The sequence below is a fragment of the Microcaecilia unicolor genome, chromosome 1, assembly GCF_901765095.1.
Source record: "Microcaecilia unicolor chromosome 1, aMicUni1.1, whole genome shotgun sequence".
NCBI lineage: Eukaryota > Metazoa > Chordata > Amphibia > Gymnophiona > Siphonopidae > Microcaecilia > Microcaecilia unicolor.
This window is the reverse complement of record NC_044031.1, coordinates 305,496,331-305,516,013: the sequence shown is the minus strand read 5'-3', so window position 1 is coordinate 305,516,013 and position 19,683 is coordinate 305,496,331. Positions and strand designations below refer to the sequence as shown.

The 19,683-nt window shown below is 48.9% G+C and overlaps 1 protein-coding gene across 1 annotated transcript in view; it reads right to left on the bottom strand.

Annotated features, from left to right (window-relative positions):
• The window catches only part of PMM1 (phosphomannomutase 1), a 44,805-nt gene that overhangs the window by 4,630 nt on the left and 20,492 nt on the right, over nt 1-19,683 (bottom strand). Inside the window, exons 2-7 of the mRNA XM_030207792.1 lie at nt 18,661-18,778; nt 11,238-11,314; nt 9,855-9,946; nt 2,414-2,513; nt 1,780-1,855; nt 911-1,026 (exon numbers count right to left, since the gene is read on the bottom strand). Coding sequence (XP_030063652.1) covers nt 911-1,026; nt 1,780-1,855; nt 2,414-2,513; nt 9,855-9,946; nt 11,238-11,314; nt 18,661-18,778 — 579 coding nt within the window. The remainder of the gene's footprint in view (nt 1-910; nt 1,027-1,779; nt 1,856-2,413; nt 2,514-9,854; nt 9,947-11,237; nt 11,315-18,660; nt 18,779-19,683) is intronic.

Here is a 19,683-nt window from a genome sequence, read left to right as displayed (position 1 = left end):
CCTGGTGTTGTGGGTTTAGAAGAACATCATGGTTCTGGTGATGACCCCCGAGGAAGTGTTTGCGGAACACACATTGACTTGAGCTCACCCTTGGATGCTGTGTTTTCATCCAGTTATTAAAGATTAACTCAATAAGATCAGGACTTTTCGAATTGTGTTTGGGGCCCAGCTTCTGGGGGTTTTATGGGTGAGCGCTGCTTGTTTCTGTACCTCTGTTTGGGGATCTTTTGATGTGGCAGGAACGACCTGGACTTTTTATCCTATCCCTATGTGCTGATGTTCATTTGGGTAATTCAAGATAACTAAGGGGTCTTTTTACTAAGCTGTGTTAGTTGCGAACGAACTCCTACCACAGCTTAAAATGGTGTACTGCAGGATGCATTCAGGAGTCCTGTGCTAACTGCCACACTGGCGTGCTAAAAAATATTTGAAACATTTTGTTGAGAGGAGCATGGAGAGTGAGTGTTCCTGCGCTAATCAGCACAGCTACATTAGTGGTTAGCACAAGAGTACCAGGTGAGCCCTTACTGCCTACACAATGGGTGGTAGTAAATGCTCATACAGTATAATTTTTTAATGGCCATGCACTAATGGCATTAATGAAAACAAATAAAAGGCCAGTTTTATGGCTGCAGTAAAAAAAATGGCTTAGCATGTGGGGAAAACTTGCACTAAGGTCACTTTTGTCACAGCTTAGTAAAAAGACCCTTAACATTCCTGCAAACTGCTTTGTCCTATTAATTAGTTAAAGTGGCAAATCAAGGATCAATAAACACATGAGATCCATCACTGCCATGGAAATGCCATTGGGAAAATGGCCTTTCCACTTCCCCCACTGGAACACTAGAGGTCACTGCTGAATGCCAGAAAGGCCTGGAAGCCGAGAGCTGAAGCTGATCCGGAGACTCACCGGCGAGGTCTCATTCCCAAAGAAGTGAATGGTGTCAAACTGCTCCCCATCCAGAATATCCAGGCAATATCTCTTGTCCCAGCCCTCAGGGAACACGTCAAAACTGATCATGCCTCCTGGAAAGAGAACAGAATTACAGCAGGGATTTTCAGGAGTTTTGCTGGAGAAGGGATGCAGCGGCCATCTTTTTTCATTTTTATTGACCAACTCTAGTACATAGTAAAATACAATGCACATGCCACCAAATACATGTCTTAATACACACCTCTTTCTGTTTGCTTTTAGTCTCTTCGGGGAAAATTTTCAAATACTTTTAACACTCTGACATTATAACTGTTATCAAACTTTTAAACCTAATACAAACAAAATAAAATTTCAGGTTCCCATTGGATAGTATATTTTGCAAGTTGTTCTCTACTAAAGAATATATTTTGTGGCAAAAGGGATTCCGTCCTGCCAAAAAGATCACGGTTGCTTGAGGTGACAAAGTCAGCTTGTTATACATTATGTTACCTAAATACATAAGTTCCCCCCTCTTAAAATTCACTCTGTGATGATTCAGCCATTCTATCCCTCCACTTTCTTGCTACTACTACTATGATTTGGTATTCTACAGCCCAAGACTTTCATCCACAATTTCTCTCCTGTTCATGTAACCTCAATAATTATATCCTTGGATCCAGTGGCAAATTGGGGTACATTTCCTAAAAAACAGAAACCAGCTTGGTATCTCATCACTGTGTTTCTCCCTAGAACTTATCTTACTAGCCACTGTAACACCTGAAGACAAAAAGCTGAACCTGGCATTTGCTGCCTGTAAACTGCACAGGAGAGCTCTCAGCTGGCTCCCTGGAATGATCCACACTCACCTCGTGTGCATCTCAGGCCCTTCCCAGCAAACTCCCTCTGTAAAGCGGCCACAAACTTCTCACGGATCCTCTCCTTCTGCGGGTAGAGAGAACAAAGGGAGAGACAAGTGACAGGCACACAATTACTAACAGACTGCATGAAGCTATAATTAGAAGAGGCAATAATCTGGGATGCGTTAGGATGAGGGGCATTCTGGGTGAAAATCTTTGATGGTTACCTGTACAATTGATCTGCCATCCTGTCCTTGGTGTGGACTGGCAGGGGGTGTGTGTATACACAACCTTTCTCTACAAGTGAGTGATGAAGGGAGGAGTCCATACTCCCCCAGCATCCATCCTCTGCCTCTTAACCCCCTTCCCCAACATCCTCTCCAACTTATCGGGCCCATCATTGCCATTTCACACCTGCCTTTCTTCCCCCACCCTCCCAGTGTCTCCATCTTCTCCTTCCACATCTGCTCCCCTTCCACTGCTGCCACCATATCTGCTCATGTTCCCTGTGTCTCCCACCCAGGCAGTCTGGAGGGGAAGATAGAGCACACAAAAGGTTGGAATATCAGGCCAGCCAAGGGCTCTGGAGGGGGTAGATGAGAGTAATGGGTCCTTTAGTTCATGTCTGCACAGTCTGAGTCACCTTGTCCAGTTCTGAGAACTCGATTCGCTCCTCCTGGTTGCAGCTCCGACCAATCGGAGAGATGTTCAACATTCCATTGCGAAACTCTATGAAGGTTCCTCTGCAGACACAGAGAGAGACCAGGGAGAGGGTTATCTTACCTGGAAACCAATGCTGTGTATTCCACATTATCTCCTGTCTTTAAATTTAGGAAAACCCTTTTTCCCAGCACTACCTCAATGATATGCTCATAGCCACTACTAAGGTTATTAATATAGTTTGGACAATTTCACAGAGATGAAAGAGGCAGTGGCTCAGAGATAAATATTGCATATTGCCATATAGGAAACCTGGGTGCAATTCCTAGGCTGCCCTTCTGCTCACGTGGTTGACTGGGGCTCCTGTGCCCTTACTTTTATACAATCTGTGTACAGGTGCTCTCAGAGGCGTATTTTGGGCAGGGATGAAGTCACAATTCACATAGTTTATAAAATACATAACTATCTGCACATATTTGTACCTTCTTCAGAGAAGGTGTAGAATTTATGTGAAAGCAGTTGTGCACTACCAGGCTCATTTTGTGAAGCTATATTATACAGGTACACAGACACTTAAGGTAAAATTATGTATAATCATACCTGATAATTTTCTTTCCATTAATCATAGCTGATCAATCCATAGACTGGTGGGTTGTGTCCATCTACCAGCAGGTGGAGATAGAGAGCAAACTTTTGCCTCCCTATATGTGGTCATGTGCTGCCGGAAACTCCTCAGTATGTCGATATCAAAGCTCCATCCGCAGGACTCAGCACTTAGAGAATTACACCCACGAAGGGACACTCTGCCCAGCTCACCACCGCCGAAACGGGGGAGGGGAATTAACCCAGCTCATCCCCACACAAGTGGGGGAGGGGAATCCGTCCAGCTCATCCCCGCGGAGCGGGGGAGGGACACCACACCCGCCGATGCGGGGGGATCTGGCTTATCCTGCAACCGCAACCGCGGGAGGAGCTGACTGACCCTAACACCGCCGAAGCGGGAGGGGTACAAAGCTGCCCTACAGCCGCACGAAGCGGGAGGGAGTGCCGGCAGAATTTATGTCTCAATCCAGCCCCGTAAAACGGGGGGGAGAGGAATGCAGCAGCTCACTGTAACACAAACTCGTCTCAACTCTTGAAGAATCCAAGTGAAAAACTTGAACACGAAGTCTTTCTGAAGTAACTGAAGACTAAACTTGCACCTGAAATGCAATCAGAATAAAAACAGTACAGATATCTGGGAGGGGCTATGGATTGATCAGCTATGATTAATGGAAAGAAAATTATCAGGTATGATTATACATAATTTTACCTTCCATATCATCAAGCTGATCAATCCATAGACTGGTGGGATGTACCGAAGCAGTACTCACCCAGGGCGGGACATTGAAATCCCTGACCTCAACACTGAAGCTCCAAACCGGGCCTCCGCCCGTGCAGCCACCGTCAAACGGCAATGCTTGGAGAATGTATGAGCCGAAGCCCAAGTTGCCGCCTTGCATATCTCTTCCAAGGAGACGGATCCGACCTCTGCTATCGAGGCCGCCTGAGCTCTCGTGGAGTGAGCCTTCAGCTGGATAGGCGGCACCTTCCCTGCAGCCACATAAGCCGCTGCAATGGCTTCCTTGACCCATCTTGCCACTGTAGGCTTAGCAGCCTGCAGACCCTTACGAGGACCTGCAAACAGGACAAACAGATGATCCGATTTCCGGAAATCATTGGTCACTTCCAAGTATCTGATGATGACTCGCCTCACATCCAGATATTTAAGAGCAGAGTACTCCTCTGGGTAGTCCTCCCTACGAAAGACAGAGCTGCTGATTCACATGGAAGCGAGAAACAATCTTGGGCAGGAAGGAAGGCACTGTGCGAATAGTCACTCCTGCCTCAGTGAACTGCAGAAAAAACTCTCGACATGAGAGCGCCTGGAGCTCGGAAACTCTTCTGGCTGAAGTGATAGCCACCAAAAAGACTGCTTTCAACGTCAGGTCTTTCAGAGATGCCCTCGACAAGGGTTCAAAAGGCGGCTTCTGCAATGCTCTTAGCACCAGGTTGAGATTCCACGCAGGCACCACTGAGTGCAGAGGAGGGTGCAGGTGATTAACTCCCTTGAGAAAACGCACCCCATCTGGCTGCGAAGCCAGGTAAGCACCCTTCAGGCGGCCCCTGAAGCAAGCCAGAGCCGCTACCTGGACTTTAAGGGAACTGAGCGACAGGCCTTTCTCCAGACCTTCTTGCAGGAACGCCAACACTGAAGAAATTGGAGCAGTGAAGGGAGAAAGTGAGCCTGCTTCACACCACGCTGCAAAGATACGCCAAACCCTGGCGTAAGCAGTAGAAGTAGAGCGCTTCCTCGCTCTTAACATAGTGGCGATGACCTTGTCTGAGAAGCCCTTCTTCCTCAGACGCTGCCGCTCAATAGCCAGGCCATAAGACCAAAGGGGGAGGGATCCTCCATCACCACGGGACCCTGATGTAACAGGCCCTGCTCCACTGACAGCCGCAGAGGATCGTCGACTGAGAGCCTGATCAAGTCCGCATACCAGGGACGTCTGGGCCAATCCGGACCCACCAGGATTACCCTGCCGGGATGCTTTGCCACCCGGTCTAGCACCCTGCCCAACATGGGCCAGGGCGGGAACACATAGAGGAGCTCTTGTGTCGGCCACTGTTGGAGAAGAGCATCTACTCCCAGGGATCGAGGGTCCCGTCCTCTGCTGAAAAAGCGCAGCACTTGGCAATTGGCCGATGACGCCATCAGATCTAGGCTCGGCTGGCCCCAGCGCTTCGTGATGTCCAAGAACGCCTGAGCAGATAGTTGCCACTCTCCGGGCTCCAAGGTATGGCGACTGAGAAAGTCCGCCTTGACATTCATGACTCCGGCAATGTGGGCCGCTGAAAGCTGCTCCAGGTTCGCTTCCGCCCACTGGCAAAGATTCATAGCCTTCTTGGCTAGAGGGGCGCTCTTGGTACCTCCCTGGCGGTTGACATAGGCCACAGCCGTGGCATTGTCCGACAGGACCCGTACAGGCTTCAACACCAGTACCGGGATGAACTCCAAAAGCGCCAACCGAATGGCTCTGAGTTCCAGGAGGTTGATAGACCACTTTGCCTCTGCAGGAGACCAGAGCCCCTGCGCTGTCCTTCCCAAGCAGTGGGCTCCCCAGCCCGACAAAGAGGCGTCCGTCGTGACGACAATCCACTCTGGGGTCACCAGAGGCATTCCCGCAGACAACTTGTCTGTCTGCATCCACCAGCTCAGCGCCTTGCGCACTGCTGGGTCCAAGGGAAGGCGCACAGCATAATCCTCCGACATCGGAGTCCAGCGCCGCAGCAAAGAGTGTTGAAGTGGTCTCATATGAGCCCTGGCCCAGGGCACTACTTCCATCGTGGCCGTCATAGAGCCCAACAGCTGCACATAGTCCCAAGCCCGAAGAGGAGAGGCTACTAGGAACTGGTCCACTTGAGCCTGAAGTTTGACAATCCGATTGTCTGGCAGGAACACTCTGCCCACTTGGGTGTCGAATCGAACTCCCAGGTACTCCAGGGACTGAGTCGGGCGCAGCTGGCTCTTTTCCCAGTTGATGATCCATCCCAGGGAGCTCAAAAGAGCAACTACCCGGTTCACAGCTTTGCCGCACTCTGCATAAGAGGGGGCTCGGATCAACCAGTCGTCCAGATAAGGATGGACTTGTACCCCTTCCTTTCGTAGGAAGGCCGCGATGACCACCATTACTTTGGAAAAGGTCCGCGGAGCAGTAGCCAACCCGAAAGGGAGGGCTCTGAACTGGAAGTGTCGTCCCAGGACTGCAAAACGCAGAAAGCGTTGATGAGGAGGCCAGATGGGAATATGCAGGTACGCTTCCTTGATGTCCAAGGAAGCCAAGAACTCTCCTGCCTTCACTGCCGCTATAACAGAGCGGAGAGTCTCCATGCGAAAGTGCCGCACTTTCAAGGCCCGATTGACCCCTTTGAGGTCGAGGATAGGCCGGACAGAACCTCCTTTCTTTGGTACCACAAAGTAAATGGAGTAACGTCCTTTGCCAAGCTGACTTTCTGGCACCGGAACGACCACGCCCAGGCGGATCAGATTGTCCAAGGTCTGCTGCACTGCCACAGCTTTGACCGGAGACTTGCAGGGAGAGAGTACAAACCCGTCTTTTAAGGGTCGGCAGAACTCTAGCTTGTAGCCGTCTCTGATGACTTCCAGCACCCACGCGTCTGAAGTTATTGTGGTCCACTCGCCCAGAAACGAGGACAGCCGTCCTCCAATCTGCACTGGGGCGTGGACCAAGGCCCCGTCATTGGGTACGAGACCCTGGGGGAGGACCGGAGGGAGCACCTCCGGGACGGCGGTCTCTGCGAAAGGAATGCTGCTTGGGGGAGAAATTCCTCTTGAAGGAAGCAGGGGCAGAGGAGCCCGACTTGCCCGGGCGGTACCGACGGGCTTCCTGCAACCGTCCTCTGGAGGTACCGGGACGAGTACTAGCCCGAGCCCTGACCTCTGGTAATTTCTTGCCCTTAGACGTGCCGAGATCGGTCACGATTTTGTCCAGCTCGACCCCAAAGAGCAGCTTGCCTTTAAAAGGCAATCTAGCCAGGCGGGATTTAGAGGCGTGGTCAGCAGACCAATGTTTCAGCCAAAGCCACCGCCGCGCAGAGACTGTCTGAGCCATGCCTTTAGCTGAGGCTCTCAAGGCATCATACAGCAAGTCTGCCAAATAGGCTAAGCCCGATTCCAGGGCCGGCCAATCAGCCCTCAAGGAATGATCCGAGGGGGAAGCCCGCTGCACCATAGTCAGGCACGCCCTGGCCACATAGGAGCCGCAAACTGAGGCCTGCAAACTTAAAGCAGCTGCCTCAAAGGACGACCTTAAGGCCGCCTCCAATCTTCTGTCTTGGGCGTCCTTTAGGGCCGTGCCACCTTCCACCGGCAACGCCGTTTTCTTAGTCACCGCAGTGATTAAAGAATCCACGGTAGGCCACAGATTGGGCCTCACGTTCACTCACAGCCAAAGGATAGAGGCGGGACATAGCCCTAGCCACTTTAAGGCTCGCTTCCGGGACATCCCATTGAGCCGAAATTAAGGTGTGCATGGCATCATGCACGTGGAAGGTTCTAGGCGGGCGCTTCGTCCCCAGCATAATGGCAGAGCCAACAGGGGCTGAGGGAGAGACGTCCTCCGGAGAGGAAATCTTCAAAGTGTCCATGGCCTGTAACAACAGGTTGGGCAAATCCTCTGGGCTAAAAAGCCGCGCTGCAGAGGGGTCATCCGCTCCATCCGAGCGGGGATCCGTCTCCTCCAAGGAATCCGCAAAGGACCGTTGGGAGACCTCAGACACGCTGCCCTCATCTACATCGGAGGAGACAAAGTCCTCCAAGGCCTGGGAATCAACCCGAGGACGTTTACCTCTGGGAACCTCAACCTCTTTACCAGACGAGGGAGCAGGGGCAGCGTTTTGCATGAGGAAAGCCTGATGCAGCAGCAAAACAAACTCGGGGGAGAAACCCCCCAGACTGTGCCTTCCGCAGCCTGGGCAACAGCCCTAGACGCACCCTCAACCGGCGCTCGCAAGAGCGGGGGAGAGACATGCTGCGCATCCAAAATGGCGTCCGGCGCGACACTCCGCGAAGGAGCCGCGCGGGAAGAGCGGCGCTTAACTTTAGCCGCTTTTGTGCCGTCGCCCAAATTAAGGGCGTTCATGGCATTAATGTCTCCAACCTCAAGGGCGGCCCACGAAGAAGCCGTCCGAGCCGTGTGGCCGGCCAAGATGGCGGAGGCGAGGAGCGGGGGATGGGCGTTTATGGCGGGAAAAACCGCCACGCCGGAGGAAGGACCGGGACATTCATCGGTCACTAAACTGTCACTCAACAAGGGCGAATCAGGCTGTAAAACCCCCGCATCCCCTCTAGAAGCGCTCAAGCGATCCGGGGAGCGACCCTTTGCGCCCTCGCCCTCCGACGCCATATGCCACGAGGAGAAGAATCGGGGAACCCCCTGCCCGCTATAAAAAGGTAAAAATTACCTGCTTGCCGCTCCGAGCTGTAACGAACTGGTGTCCCAGTGAGTAGCTGCAATGAACGTTTAAATAAACGTCGAAATAAACGCCTTTAAGGCCGTTTAAAATTTTTTTTTTTTTTTACCGGAGCCAGCGGGAGGGGGGAGAAAAGGAGGGACCTGGCTCCACCAGGTTTGCACTTGCTCAAAAGAGCCCTCAACCCCAGGCACTCAACAAAACCTAAGAATTAGGCTTGGAGGCCTAGCCAGAGCTGCTGCTGTGTGTGACCACCACCTGCTGAGATAGAGAACATACTGGGGAGTTTCCGGCAGCACATGACCACATATAGGGAGGCAAAAGTTTGCTCTCTATCTCCACCTGCTGGTAGATGGACACAACCCACCAGTCTATGGATTGATCAGCTTGATGATATGGAATTTGCCTTTATAATATAGGTGTGATGAGAGAGGGTTGAGGGTGGGCCTTCAGATTATACAACCAGACAAGGTTACAAAGGTATAGCAAGACACTTTATTAACTCAAAGGCCGAGGCCTCACCTGTTATTTCACAGGTACAGAAAATGAAGGAGAAAGTCTCTTCGGATTCCGAGGAAATTTGAACCTCGGCCCATGTCTGAGAGGCCCCAAAGCATAGTTTACACAGTCTTTCCCTCAGGTGGCACAAACGCTGATCTGGCTCCAGCCGGGCCTCAAGAACAGGATTCTCACAATTATTCAAGTTAAGGTTTGGCCTGAACCAGGTTATGGTAGCTACACATAGATAGTGAAAAATTACACTGTGGGCCCACTTCTCCTTTCCCTGGGCCTCCTTAACCCAACGCTGGCCCTGCCTTTTATACTTCCTGGCAGCTGTCCTCCTTTATCTATCCCCCCCATGTCATTTCCTCTTTGGGAGGGACTATGGGGCTTAAGGTGGTTCTGACACTGTGAGGGAGTATTCTTAAGGGAAAAGGGCAGCGTTCTATAGACTCCCGCACAAGATGTTTTACTTATTTATTTAATTTGGCTCATGCCTTTTTTTAGTTGCAGCTCAAGGTGAGTAATATTCGAGTATGGCAGGTATTAAAATGAAGGCCAACGTGTACATTTTATCAGATCATTGCACAAGTACCTCAGTACATTTTTAATTTTAGAACAATATTTGCTGGTGTGGACAGCATATTTTCTCCTGTGTGCCATCTATATCCTGACCCTGTGCTCACCAAAGAATTGCTGCTCCCTGGCCTAGTGGAAGAACCCAGAAGGTGCAGTGAGCTGGTCAGTCCTCTGCAGTATCTAAACATGCCCTTACACTGAAACTGAGGGAGATAAGGGGGCTACACAGATGTGTATGTATGCTGTATGTGTCTGTATGGACGTGTCAATATATGAATTGTGTATGTAGCTGTATGATGGAGAGGTACCTTTTCTTGGGCAGCTTGAGTAAAGCCATGTAGTTGAGGCAGAAGTTGATGAGGTCCTGTAGCAGCTCCTCCCCCAAATGACTCTGAATGGTCTGCAAAGAAATTTCAAGAAGGAGTGAGGCTATGCTGAGGGCTGGAGCAGAGGGGCTGCTTTACAGTTTAAAACTAGAAGTCTGCAATGAACATCATTAGTACTACTTCTTATTGCTACAATGCCACCAGACATATAAAGTGTACAGCTAATCATAAACGTATCTGTTCTGTGTAGCTTACAATCTAGTTCTGGAAGGACTCACATGATTTTAGAAGTCAAAATAGTAGTAACCCTCCAGTTCTTTTATAAAAAGAAACAAAAACTGCAGAAACTGTTCTGAGATCAATCTTTCTCTGGGGGTCACTGAAGCTGTAGAGTACGAGTGGAGCCAGCCACAGCCTAGAGCTGCAGGAGTTTGTAAGCAGGGGGTGCAGCCAGTCACAGACAGCCATTGAAAAGCATTCTGGGTAATTTGAACAAGCAGCCAGGCAGGCACAGACAGCCACTGAAAAGCATTCTGGGTAATGTGGACAAGCAGCCAGTCACAGCCACAAAAACAAATTCTGGGTAATATAGACAAGCAGCCAGACACAGCCACAAAAAAAAGCATTCTGGGTAATTTGAACAAGAACCAGGCATGGACAGCTGCTGACAAGCATTCTGGGTAATGTGGACGAGCAGGCACAGACAGCCACTGAAAAGCATGCTGGATAATGTGGACAAGCAGCCAGGCACAAACAGCAAAGAATTCTGGGTGATTTGGATAAGCAGTTGCAGAGAGGCTGAGGTACAATGCCAGCAAACGGCAACAGATAATCCTTTCACCATTTAAAATACTGTAACAATAGATACAGAAGTCTGAGAACCAGTGCCTCAGGTGGCATATATCTCACAGAAGTTACAGGAAGCAAGTCCTTTCAATGGCCAGTCAGTGGCAAGTGTTGATGTTCAGAGGACACCATAACTTGTTGCTGTTAATTTGCAAAACAGCATTTAGGACACACTGAAAGAAGATGGGCAAGCACTGAACAAAACTGAATTAGCAGTGCAGCAAGAGGACGGGGTGTGCTATAACAGGCTGAGCCAGTCCTAGCTTTGTCCCATTGCAAGCATGGAGATGTAGTCATACTTTTTATAGGGAAATCAAAACTACAAATCTGTACATGGAATGGTGCAAAAAACAGCTTTGGGTCTGCCTGTGAGTTAAAAAAAAGGGACAAAGTTGGCCACCATACTAATACACGAGTCAAAAAATATTGTTTTCTGGTCACGTTATCCTGGGGTAGGAGGTTAGAATGGAGAGTAAGGAGGAAAGACAAAGAGCTGAGGCCTTTCTGAAGGGGTTTTACCTGTCTGGAGAGGAGCTTCCCATCTTTGTACTGCACTGTCCCATTCTCTGCAAATATGTAATCAAACTTACAGATAACTGCAAGAGAAAGCAAGGAGGAAAGATATCAGCAGAGGGCAGGGCACAAGCAGCATTACAGCTCCTGATTATACCAGAGAGCAGGCCTACAGGAATTTACAGTCGAGCCCCACCAAAAAAGATCAGTCCCAGCTATGCCACTGGCCCTGTCACTTTTATGTCTCTTCTCTCTCCTTTGCTGTGGGCTTGTTTGTTCCCTGCTTAGCTTTGGGGCCACCAGCCGGGTCTGACTGTGGTGTCTAAGTCACACTGTGGAGTAAGCAGTCCCTTTTGCTGACACTGCCCTTTCACATCCTCTTATCTAGGAAAAACATGGCAGACCCTCTCCTAATGAACAGTGTGTGTGCATATGCCTTTGGGGTGGAAGAGATGACTTGTTTTGTTCATGATTGCTTTAGGGAACAAAACCCCTGTGCCTCTCCTCTCTCGCTCTGTCCTTTTCTCTATTCCTTCACCATCTATGGTTCAGGATATTTTCATGCAATTGGGTTATAACTAAACCTATAGTCCATTTATGGAACTTGGCATTGAGTGTCTTTGCCTAATTCACACAAAGAGGTCACAAGTCTCCCTTTTGGACACAGCTTCCACCGCTTTCAGGTGTGGTGTTGTGACAAGGCTACAGCCCAGAGGTACAAAATGAAACAAAATCCTGAACTACGTCTCCCAGAATGCATTGCCCGTCCCAGCAAAGGGAGCCCCAGGGATAGACAAGATGGGTATATACCACCTCTGACCACAAGAGGGAGGGAGAAGGAAGAAGCCCAGTTCCCTGGCTCCCTAATCAATACATGATGCCTCCCACCTGTAGAGGGAAGGGTGGAGTGAGAAGCAGGTGGAGGAGGGGGTTAAGGCTGCTGAGCAAGAGGCAGAAGGAGGATGGAATGGGAGCTGGAGAGCAGTGTTGCCAGGTGGGCGGTTTTACCGCCCAATTGGGCGGTTTTCTGCGACCCGCCGCAGGAAATTTTTGCCCGCGGCGGGTCGCGGTTTTTCGGGCGGTTTTTTTCGGCCGCGGGGGGCGGGGTTAGTGACGTTTTGGGCGGGGCCGATGACGTGAGAGGCAGGGCCGATGACGGGGGAGGCGGGGCCGATGACGGGGCCGGTGACGGCAGGGGCGGGGTTGATGACGGCGGGGGCGGGGTTGATGCGGGGGTGGGGGTGTCAGGGGCGGGGTTTGAGTTTGGGCGGGTTTTGGGCTGTTTTTACGCTAGATTGGGTGGGAAAAAAATTTTCCGCCTGGCAACACTGCTGGAGAGCCCTGAGGAAGGTAGCACCTAAAGGGGGAAAGCTCTGTGTTTAAAAGTTGTAATTTAAAACCTGTTGTAAGGAAGAAGCCTGTTTTTGATTTGAACTGTTTGCTGTGGGGGAAGGGCAGAGGACTGGAAGAGTTATAAGCCTGGTTCCCCAGCTGCTCCTGTTTGTTGTGTAAGAACTGTAGGAGCTGGAAACCCTGGTTGGACAGGAGGGAACAATTTTGCTTTGGGCCAGCACAGCTTGTGATACGTACTGTGAAAAGGAAGTATTTCCAAAGGGGACTATTGCAGCCCTCAAGAACGGTCAGAGACTTTAGATTGCTGGGTGAGGGGCAGCACTACCCTGCCTGGGGCAGCCCTAACCCCAGGGCTGGACTGAAGCTTTTGTTTGTAACTTGGAAACAAAAATAAAAAGAAAAGAATATTTGAAAGTATCTGCTGGTAGCAATTTGTGGGGCTTGGATTAATCCTGGGGAGGAGACTTTCTTCCTCCCCCTACTGGTGCAGCGGTCCCGTTTACAGTGTAATGAAATCTTGTTCCCATTTCAGATGAGTGACGTTTCCTCTGATTTGTGTGTGTGTGTGTGTGTGTGTGTGTGTGTGTGTGTGTGCTTTCTCCATTCATGTCCTTAGCAGTTCTCTCCAACACTTCTTCAAGGCCTTCCTCCCCTAACACCACATCTAATCAGCTCTTGCGCTTTGTGGCCAGCAGACTCAGCCTGCTTGCATGTTACATCTAATTAAACCTAGCACAGTCACCTGTGGCCTTGGGCAATGTTTCCCAAGTCCGGTTCTGGAGTACCCCTTGCCAGTCAGGTCTTCAGGATATCCACAATGAATATGCATGGAAGAGATTTGCATATAATGGAAGTAGTATATGTAAATCAAGTTCATGCATATTCGTTGTGGATAACCTGAAAACCCGACTGGCATGGGGTACTCCTTGGGAAACACTGGCCTAGGGCCTCAGGCTCATTTATTGTCTCAAATTTCCTGCCCTTGCCTCTTCCATATCCCTCTACAACCCAGGACACATAACATAATTATAGATTTAGATACAGTGCTGGCTAAAGGGCCTGGCTATTACAGTGCCCCCATGTGTAGACCCTGGGTACAGCCCCAGTCAGCTTAAAGTAGGAGATCCTTGTCGTGAATCAAATCCAGGGCCCTTTATGTACTAACCAGCCGTTAAGCCTGTTAAAACTGGCAAGATTTGTAATTCTCACCTCCATGTCCAGCAAACCTCCTCTCTCCCCTGCCCTCCCTTCCCCTAATCCATGTCCAGCAACCCTGCTCTCTCCCTTGCCTTCCCCCCATGTCCAGCAGCCCTCCTGTATCCCCTGGCCTCCCCCCGTCCACCAACCATCCTCTCTCCCCTGCCCTCCCCCCATATCCAGCAACCCTCCTCTTTCTCTTGGCCTCCCCCCCCCCCCCCGTCCACCAACCATCCTCTCTCCCTTGGCCTCCCCCCCGTCCACCAACCCTGCTCTCTCCCATGCCCTCCCCCATGTTCAGCAACCCTCCTCTCTCCCCTGCCCTCCTCCCCATGTCCAGCAACCCTCCTCTTTCCCTTGGCCTCCCCCCCCCCGTCCACCAACCATCCTCTCTCCCTTGGCCTCCCCCCCGTCCACCAACCCTGCTCTCTCCCATGCCCTCCCCCATGTTCAGCAACCCTCCTCTCTCTCCTGCCCTCCCCCCCATGTCCAGCAACCCTCCTCTTTCCCCTCCCCTCCCCTCCCCTCCATCGATCCATGTCCAGCAACCCTGCTCTCTCCCCTGCCCCTCCATGTCCAGCAGCCCTCCTGTCTCCCCTGGCCTCACCCCGTCCACCGACCCTCCCCTCTCCCCTGCCCTCCCCCCATGTCCAGCTACCCTCCTCGCCGCCGCTCCCTCCCCCCTCCGTGCCGGGCCCCCTGCACTGACCTGACAGCGCCTTTCACCTCCGTGTGAAAGTGCTGCAGGCAGCAGCAGATCACTCTGCTGCTGCCTGCAGCGCTTCCACACGGAGGTGAGAGGCGCTGTCATGTTAGTGCAGGGGGCCCGATACGGCGGGGGGAGGTAGCGGCGACGACGTCGGGGATGGGGGGGAGGGTGGAGGTTGGTGCACCGGCGATGTTCCTTTCCTTCGTCTCCAGGCTCTCCAGCAGCAGGCCGGCAGCATCCGTTTCCCTCTCTGTTCTGCCCTCTGACGTCATGATGTCTTGACACGAGCGCAGGACAGAGAGGGGAGTCTCTACTGCGCATTTGCGGGTGAGTCGGTCACTTGTCTTTTATATGTTTGATAACAGAGGCTTCTTCAACATGTTTCTCCAGTTCCAGTGCCAGCCTGGGTTTTGAGTAGGGGTGTGCATTTGTTTGCATTTTCTGCCCAAAACAACAGGAAAAAAAACCCAAATTTCATTTTTTGCATGTGTCATTAATAGTTTGCACTCTTTTGAAAGTGGGTGTACTTTTAGTGAAAAATGCATACTCTTTCAAAGGAGGCTGTACTCATTTGAAAGACGGTACACTCTTTCCAAAGCGGGCACACTACCAGGAATTAATGGTTACTGAGGATGGGCAGACTGGATGGAACATATGGCCCTTATCTACCATCATGTTTCTATGTAACACATGTAGAGGATAGTTATTTTATAATCTAGGAGTGTAAATTTGTGCCCTATCCACGTTCTACCCGAATTCTGCCCTTTTGAACATCCACTGAAAAAGTACGAGCCGTTAAATATTGGCATATACCTACAGAATACCGGGTAGCTGGAAAATGGTCATTTATGCATATATGTGGACACATATGCGCATAATTTATGCATATATGTGGACACATATGCGCATAATTAGGTAGAATACTGGTATGTTCCATCTGCTTACATCTAGAATTACCCCATAAATTGATAGAAATAAGTAATTTTAATCCTTTTTTTACTGGCTTGTTAGGATCTTGTTCCCAAAGTACATTGTGTCCACTGCAGAGAAATGACCCTCTTGTCTAGGCTGCAGTACTGTTTCCTACAGACTACTACTATTTAGCATTTCTATAGCGCTACAAGGCGTACGCAGCGCTGCACAAACCTAGAAGAAAGACAGTCCCTGCTCAAAGAGCTTACAATCTAATAGACAAAAATCAAATAAATTAATGTGTACAAGAAGGAGGAGAGGAGGGTAGGTGGAGTTTTTGTGGGACTTTTCATTTAAAAGGTCAGTAAAATGAGAATCAAAGAAGGTTGCTGATCTGATAATCCATGCAACGCCATACTACTGGAAGCAGGACTAGAAACGTTCTCTCATTAGTAGAGATTGCATTTCCTCATTCTGAAGAGCAAGTTTTGCACCTTTTTTTCAGTTCTATCTCTCAATAAAAGGATATTAATCCAGTGCTTTTCACAGACCTCTTCAATGTCACCTTCGGCACCTAACCATTATACTTCTATTCAGGAAATCTAGACTGCCCCAATTTGATTGACTGCACTTTTTGTCCTTTAGATTGTAAGCTCCTTTGAGCAGGGACTGTCCTCTGTGTTAAATTGTACAGCGCTGTGTAACCCTGGTAGCGCTTTACAAATGTTAAGTAGTAGTATTACAGACCTGTCCCCTCAGGGTCCTTTAAATTAAATAGCCTACATCAGAGCTTTCATGTGTTAACAATGGGTATATTAAAATGGTCCAATAGAGGCCCACTGAATTTTGGTTTCGGCAATGAAACCTGCCTGAAATTTGTATTTGGTCTTGTTTCAGATTTAGCCAAAAATGCCTGTACATTTAACTTACTCTCTGCCCATACTGCATGCTCCCTCCCCCCCAACAGCAGCAGATATATCAAGTATTCTCAAATAAAAACAAACAAACAAATAAATAAAACTGACGTTTCATTCTGAAGCCATCTGTGACACTTTTGCATGCTTCCATTTCTTTTTCAGGGACAAGAAGACCTTTAACTAGTCTATAATTGCTTCTCTGGTTTGTCTTTCCTCTTCCAAATTGTCTTTTCAAGCCTTTGATTCACTCCTGTGTTCTCCATTTCCACCTACTCATCCTTTTTCCAGTCTTACTAGCTGCTTCACCAGAAAAGGGACAATTCCACACTGTGTACCTTGGAACACCATCTGTGGGTACTTTTTGCTTGTGGACGTTGAGCCAGTTTCCAAAGTGAAAGTATGTGCATATACTTACACTCTGAATCTTGCCATGTGCACACCTGCATTTACGGTGAATACTGACATGTGGAAATTTGGAAAGTCAGTCTACATTGTACTTTGTGTTCTTCTAACCCAAATACAACCCTCAAGCATGCCTCCTTAAAATACGGCTATACATCACTACATGAGGGAGGGCAGTATTTGAGCAGTAAATATACACGTGCAAATATTCTTAAAATTCATACCATTCACAACTGTCTTTATCATAGGCAGTGGAATAAAGTGGGCTACTAGGGCCATAGCCAAACCAATATTTTGTCCAACATAGCATCAGCAACTGAAAACCCTGAGGGGAGGGCCAGAGACTGGTTTCCAAAGTCTCTGTGGGAACAACTTTGATGTCTAACCAACCTCTTCTTTTACTTTACTTTAGTACTGAATGGCTCTTGAGATTCTGGAGGTTACATCACCACCACTTGTTCGAATGACTATCCATATCCTTCCTTCCTGCTCCTCAATACCCTTCCTCCAGTTTTAGGATTTATCTCACATCCATCTCTTCTCTCCAGCATATTGCTTCCTTCACTGAAAAATAAAGCCCCTCACTAAAATCACTATCCTTGGTCAGCAGCTCCCTGATTGTTTCTCACTAATTTGTCTCTATTTAAGTGGGTTCCATCATGGGTACATGACTAGAGTGGTAAAACATCTGTTCTCAGTGGTATGCACACTGCCTTCCACACTTTCTTCTCTCTCTCTTCCTTATCCTATAACTCCACAGATCGATCATGATTTCATTCCTGTCTATTACAGTTGATCCCTCCAACGCATCCAGTTTAATCTATCTGCTTTTATTCTGTCATGATGAATGCCCACTTTCTCTATCCTTGTGCGTTCCTTATTGATGTTTTACAGTACTCTTCTTTCTCAGTGCTCTGCAAATGCTCTGATTTCTTATTTCAAGCCCCAATTTATTTGTGGATAGCCTACAGATTGACTGTCCCTTCTCTCATACTGCTGTCTCCATTCTATTTTCAAATGTTTCTTCCTGAATGTCCTTTCATATTCTCAAACTTTCTGCAGCTGAAACTGTGCTTCTCTCCTTTTCTCACTCCAACTCTATTCTTTCCCGTTACTGGCAAACTCAGTCTTGATGGTATTCCTATAACCTCATCCACCACTGCTACAGCTGTGACTCCCACTTAACTATACTTTCTGCCACCTATAAATCTTTCAGATTTCAAAAATCTCTGCATTTTTGTCTCCCAAACCTTTCAAGCTCTTTGAATAAGTTCTTGTGATTTCTTACCTGGCACACCATCTTAGCTAGGCTTCCACCTAGTTTCCAACTTCAATCTTCTCCAACTAGTTCAAACTAATCTTTGGCCTATTCTTCCACTCCCACATCACCCTACTGTTCTTTGATCTGTACTGAAAAATGACCCAATAAATGACTAATTCTACAGAACTGCAGAAAAACCGGTCACCTTTTCCATAGCAAAGGTACTGTCGACATAAATACAGGACAGCTGACTCTAACTGGGGCATCAATTTCCACCTATCCCAGATGCTGATGGTAAATATGTCTCTTAAGTGTTCTGAGTTTATAGCAATGGAATCATTTCCTAAAAGAAAAGTCCATAAGCCATTATTAAGATGGGAAATTCCATTCCTTATTTCCAGGATAAGCAGCATAAAATCTGTTTTACTGTTCTTGGATCTTGCCAGGTACTTGTGACATGGATTGGAAACAGGATACTGGGCTTTATTAACCTTTGGCCTGTCCCAGTATGGCAAAGCTTATGTTCTTAAGTAAGGAAAAAGCAGATAAAACATAAAATCAAATTATAATTGCTATAGTAGCAAAGGAATGTTGTGTCAAATGTGCTCAATGAACGATATATCAAATGCAAATAAATTGTAAAAAATAATCTCTCTCACCATAGTGTGTTTTTCTTACCTTCATCCCCTTCTCCCAGCTGTTCTGCTATCTTGGAATAATCGGAGCCCCCCACTACACCGATTTTCACCCTGCGACGCAGCTGCTGCAGAAACAAGTCCACCTCCAGGTCTATTTTCTAAGGGATGAACAATGGAAGAGGTTAGATGCCTTAATTGCACTGTCTCTCTCTCTCTCACTAGACTGGACAGGGCAGGGTTTGAGGTAATCTTTCCTTTTTTAGGCAAGTATTTGATAAGTTTCCTAATGTATTTTTTACATGAAAATAAGTATTAACCTAAATATGATATGGAACCAGAGGGAAGCCATCTTAGTTTCTAAGAGCCTCAAGCTCCCATGATGCATAGGAGCTGATGACATCACTCTGAACAAAAGGTAAAGCAGGCCAGGCACAGTGTTGCCAGGTGGGCGGTTTTACCGCCCAATTGGGCGGTTTTCCGCGACCCGCCGCGGGAAATTTTTGCCCGCGGCGGGTTGCGGTTTTTTGGGCTGTTTTTGGCCTTCAGTGCGGTTTTTTCGGCCGCGGGGGGCGGGGTTAGTGACGTTTTTGGGTGGGGTTAATGACGTTTTGGGCGGGGTTAGTGACGTGGGAGGCGGGGCCGATGACGTGGGAGGCGGGGCCGATGACGTGGGAGGCGGGGCTGATGACGGGGAGGCGGGGCCGGTGACGGCGGGGGCGGGGTTGATGACGGCGGGGGTGGGGGTGATGACACGGGGGTGGGGGTGTCAGGGGCGGGGTTTGTGTTTGGGCGGGTTTTGGGCTGTTTTTTGGGCTCGATCGGGCTGGAAAAAAATTTTCCACCTGGCAACCCTGGCCAGGCATACATGAAGGTCAGAAGCTGGAAAAGAGACCGTTGGAGAAAGTAGTTGTTTTGGTGCTGTAATGGGCATAGAAAAGTTTGAAATCAGCAGTAGTCAGAGGCCTCCTGATCTCCCTTGCCTCCCCTCAGAAAAGAGAGCAGCTGTAAGAGCAGGAACTGAGAGTCAAGATAAGAGCATTGCAGAGTATAAGTTAACTTTAGT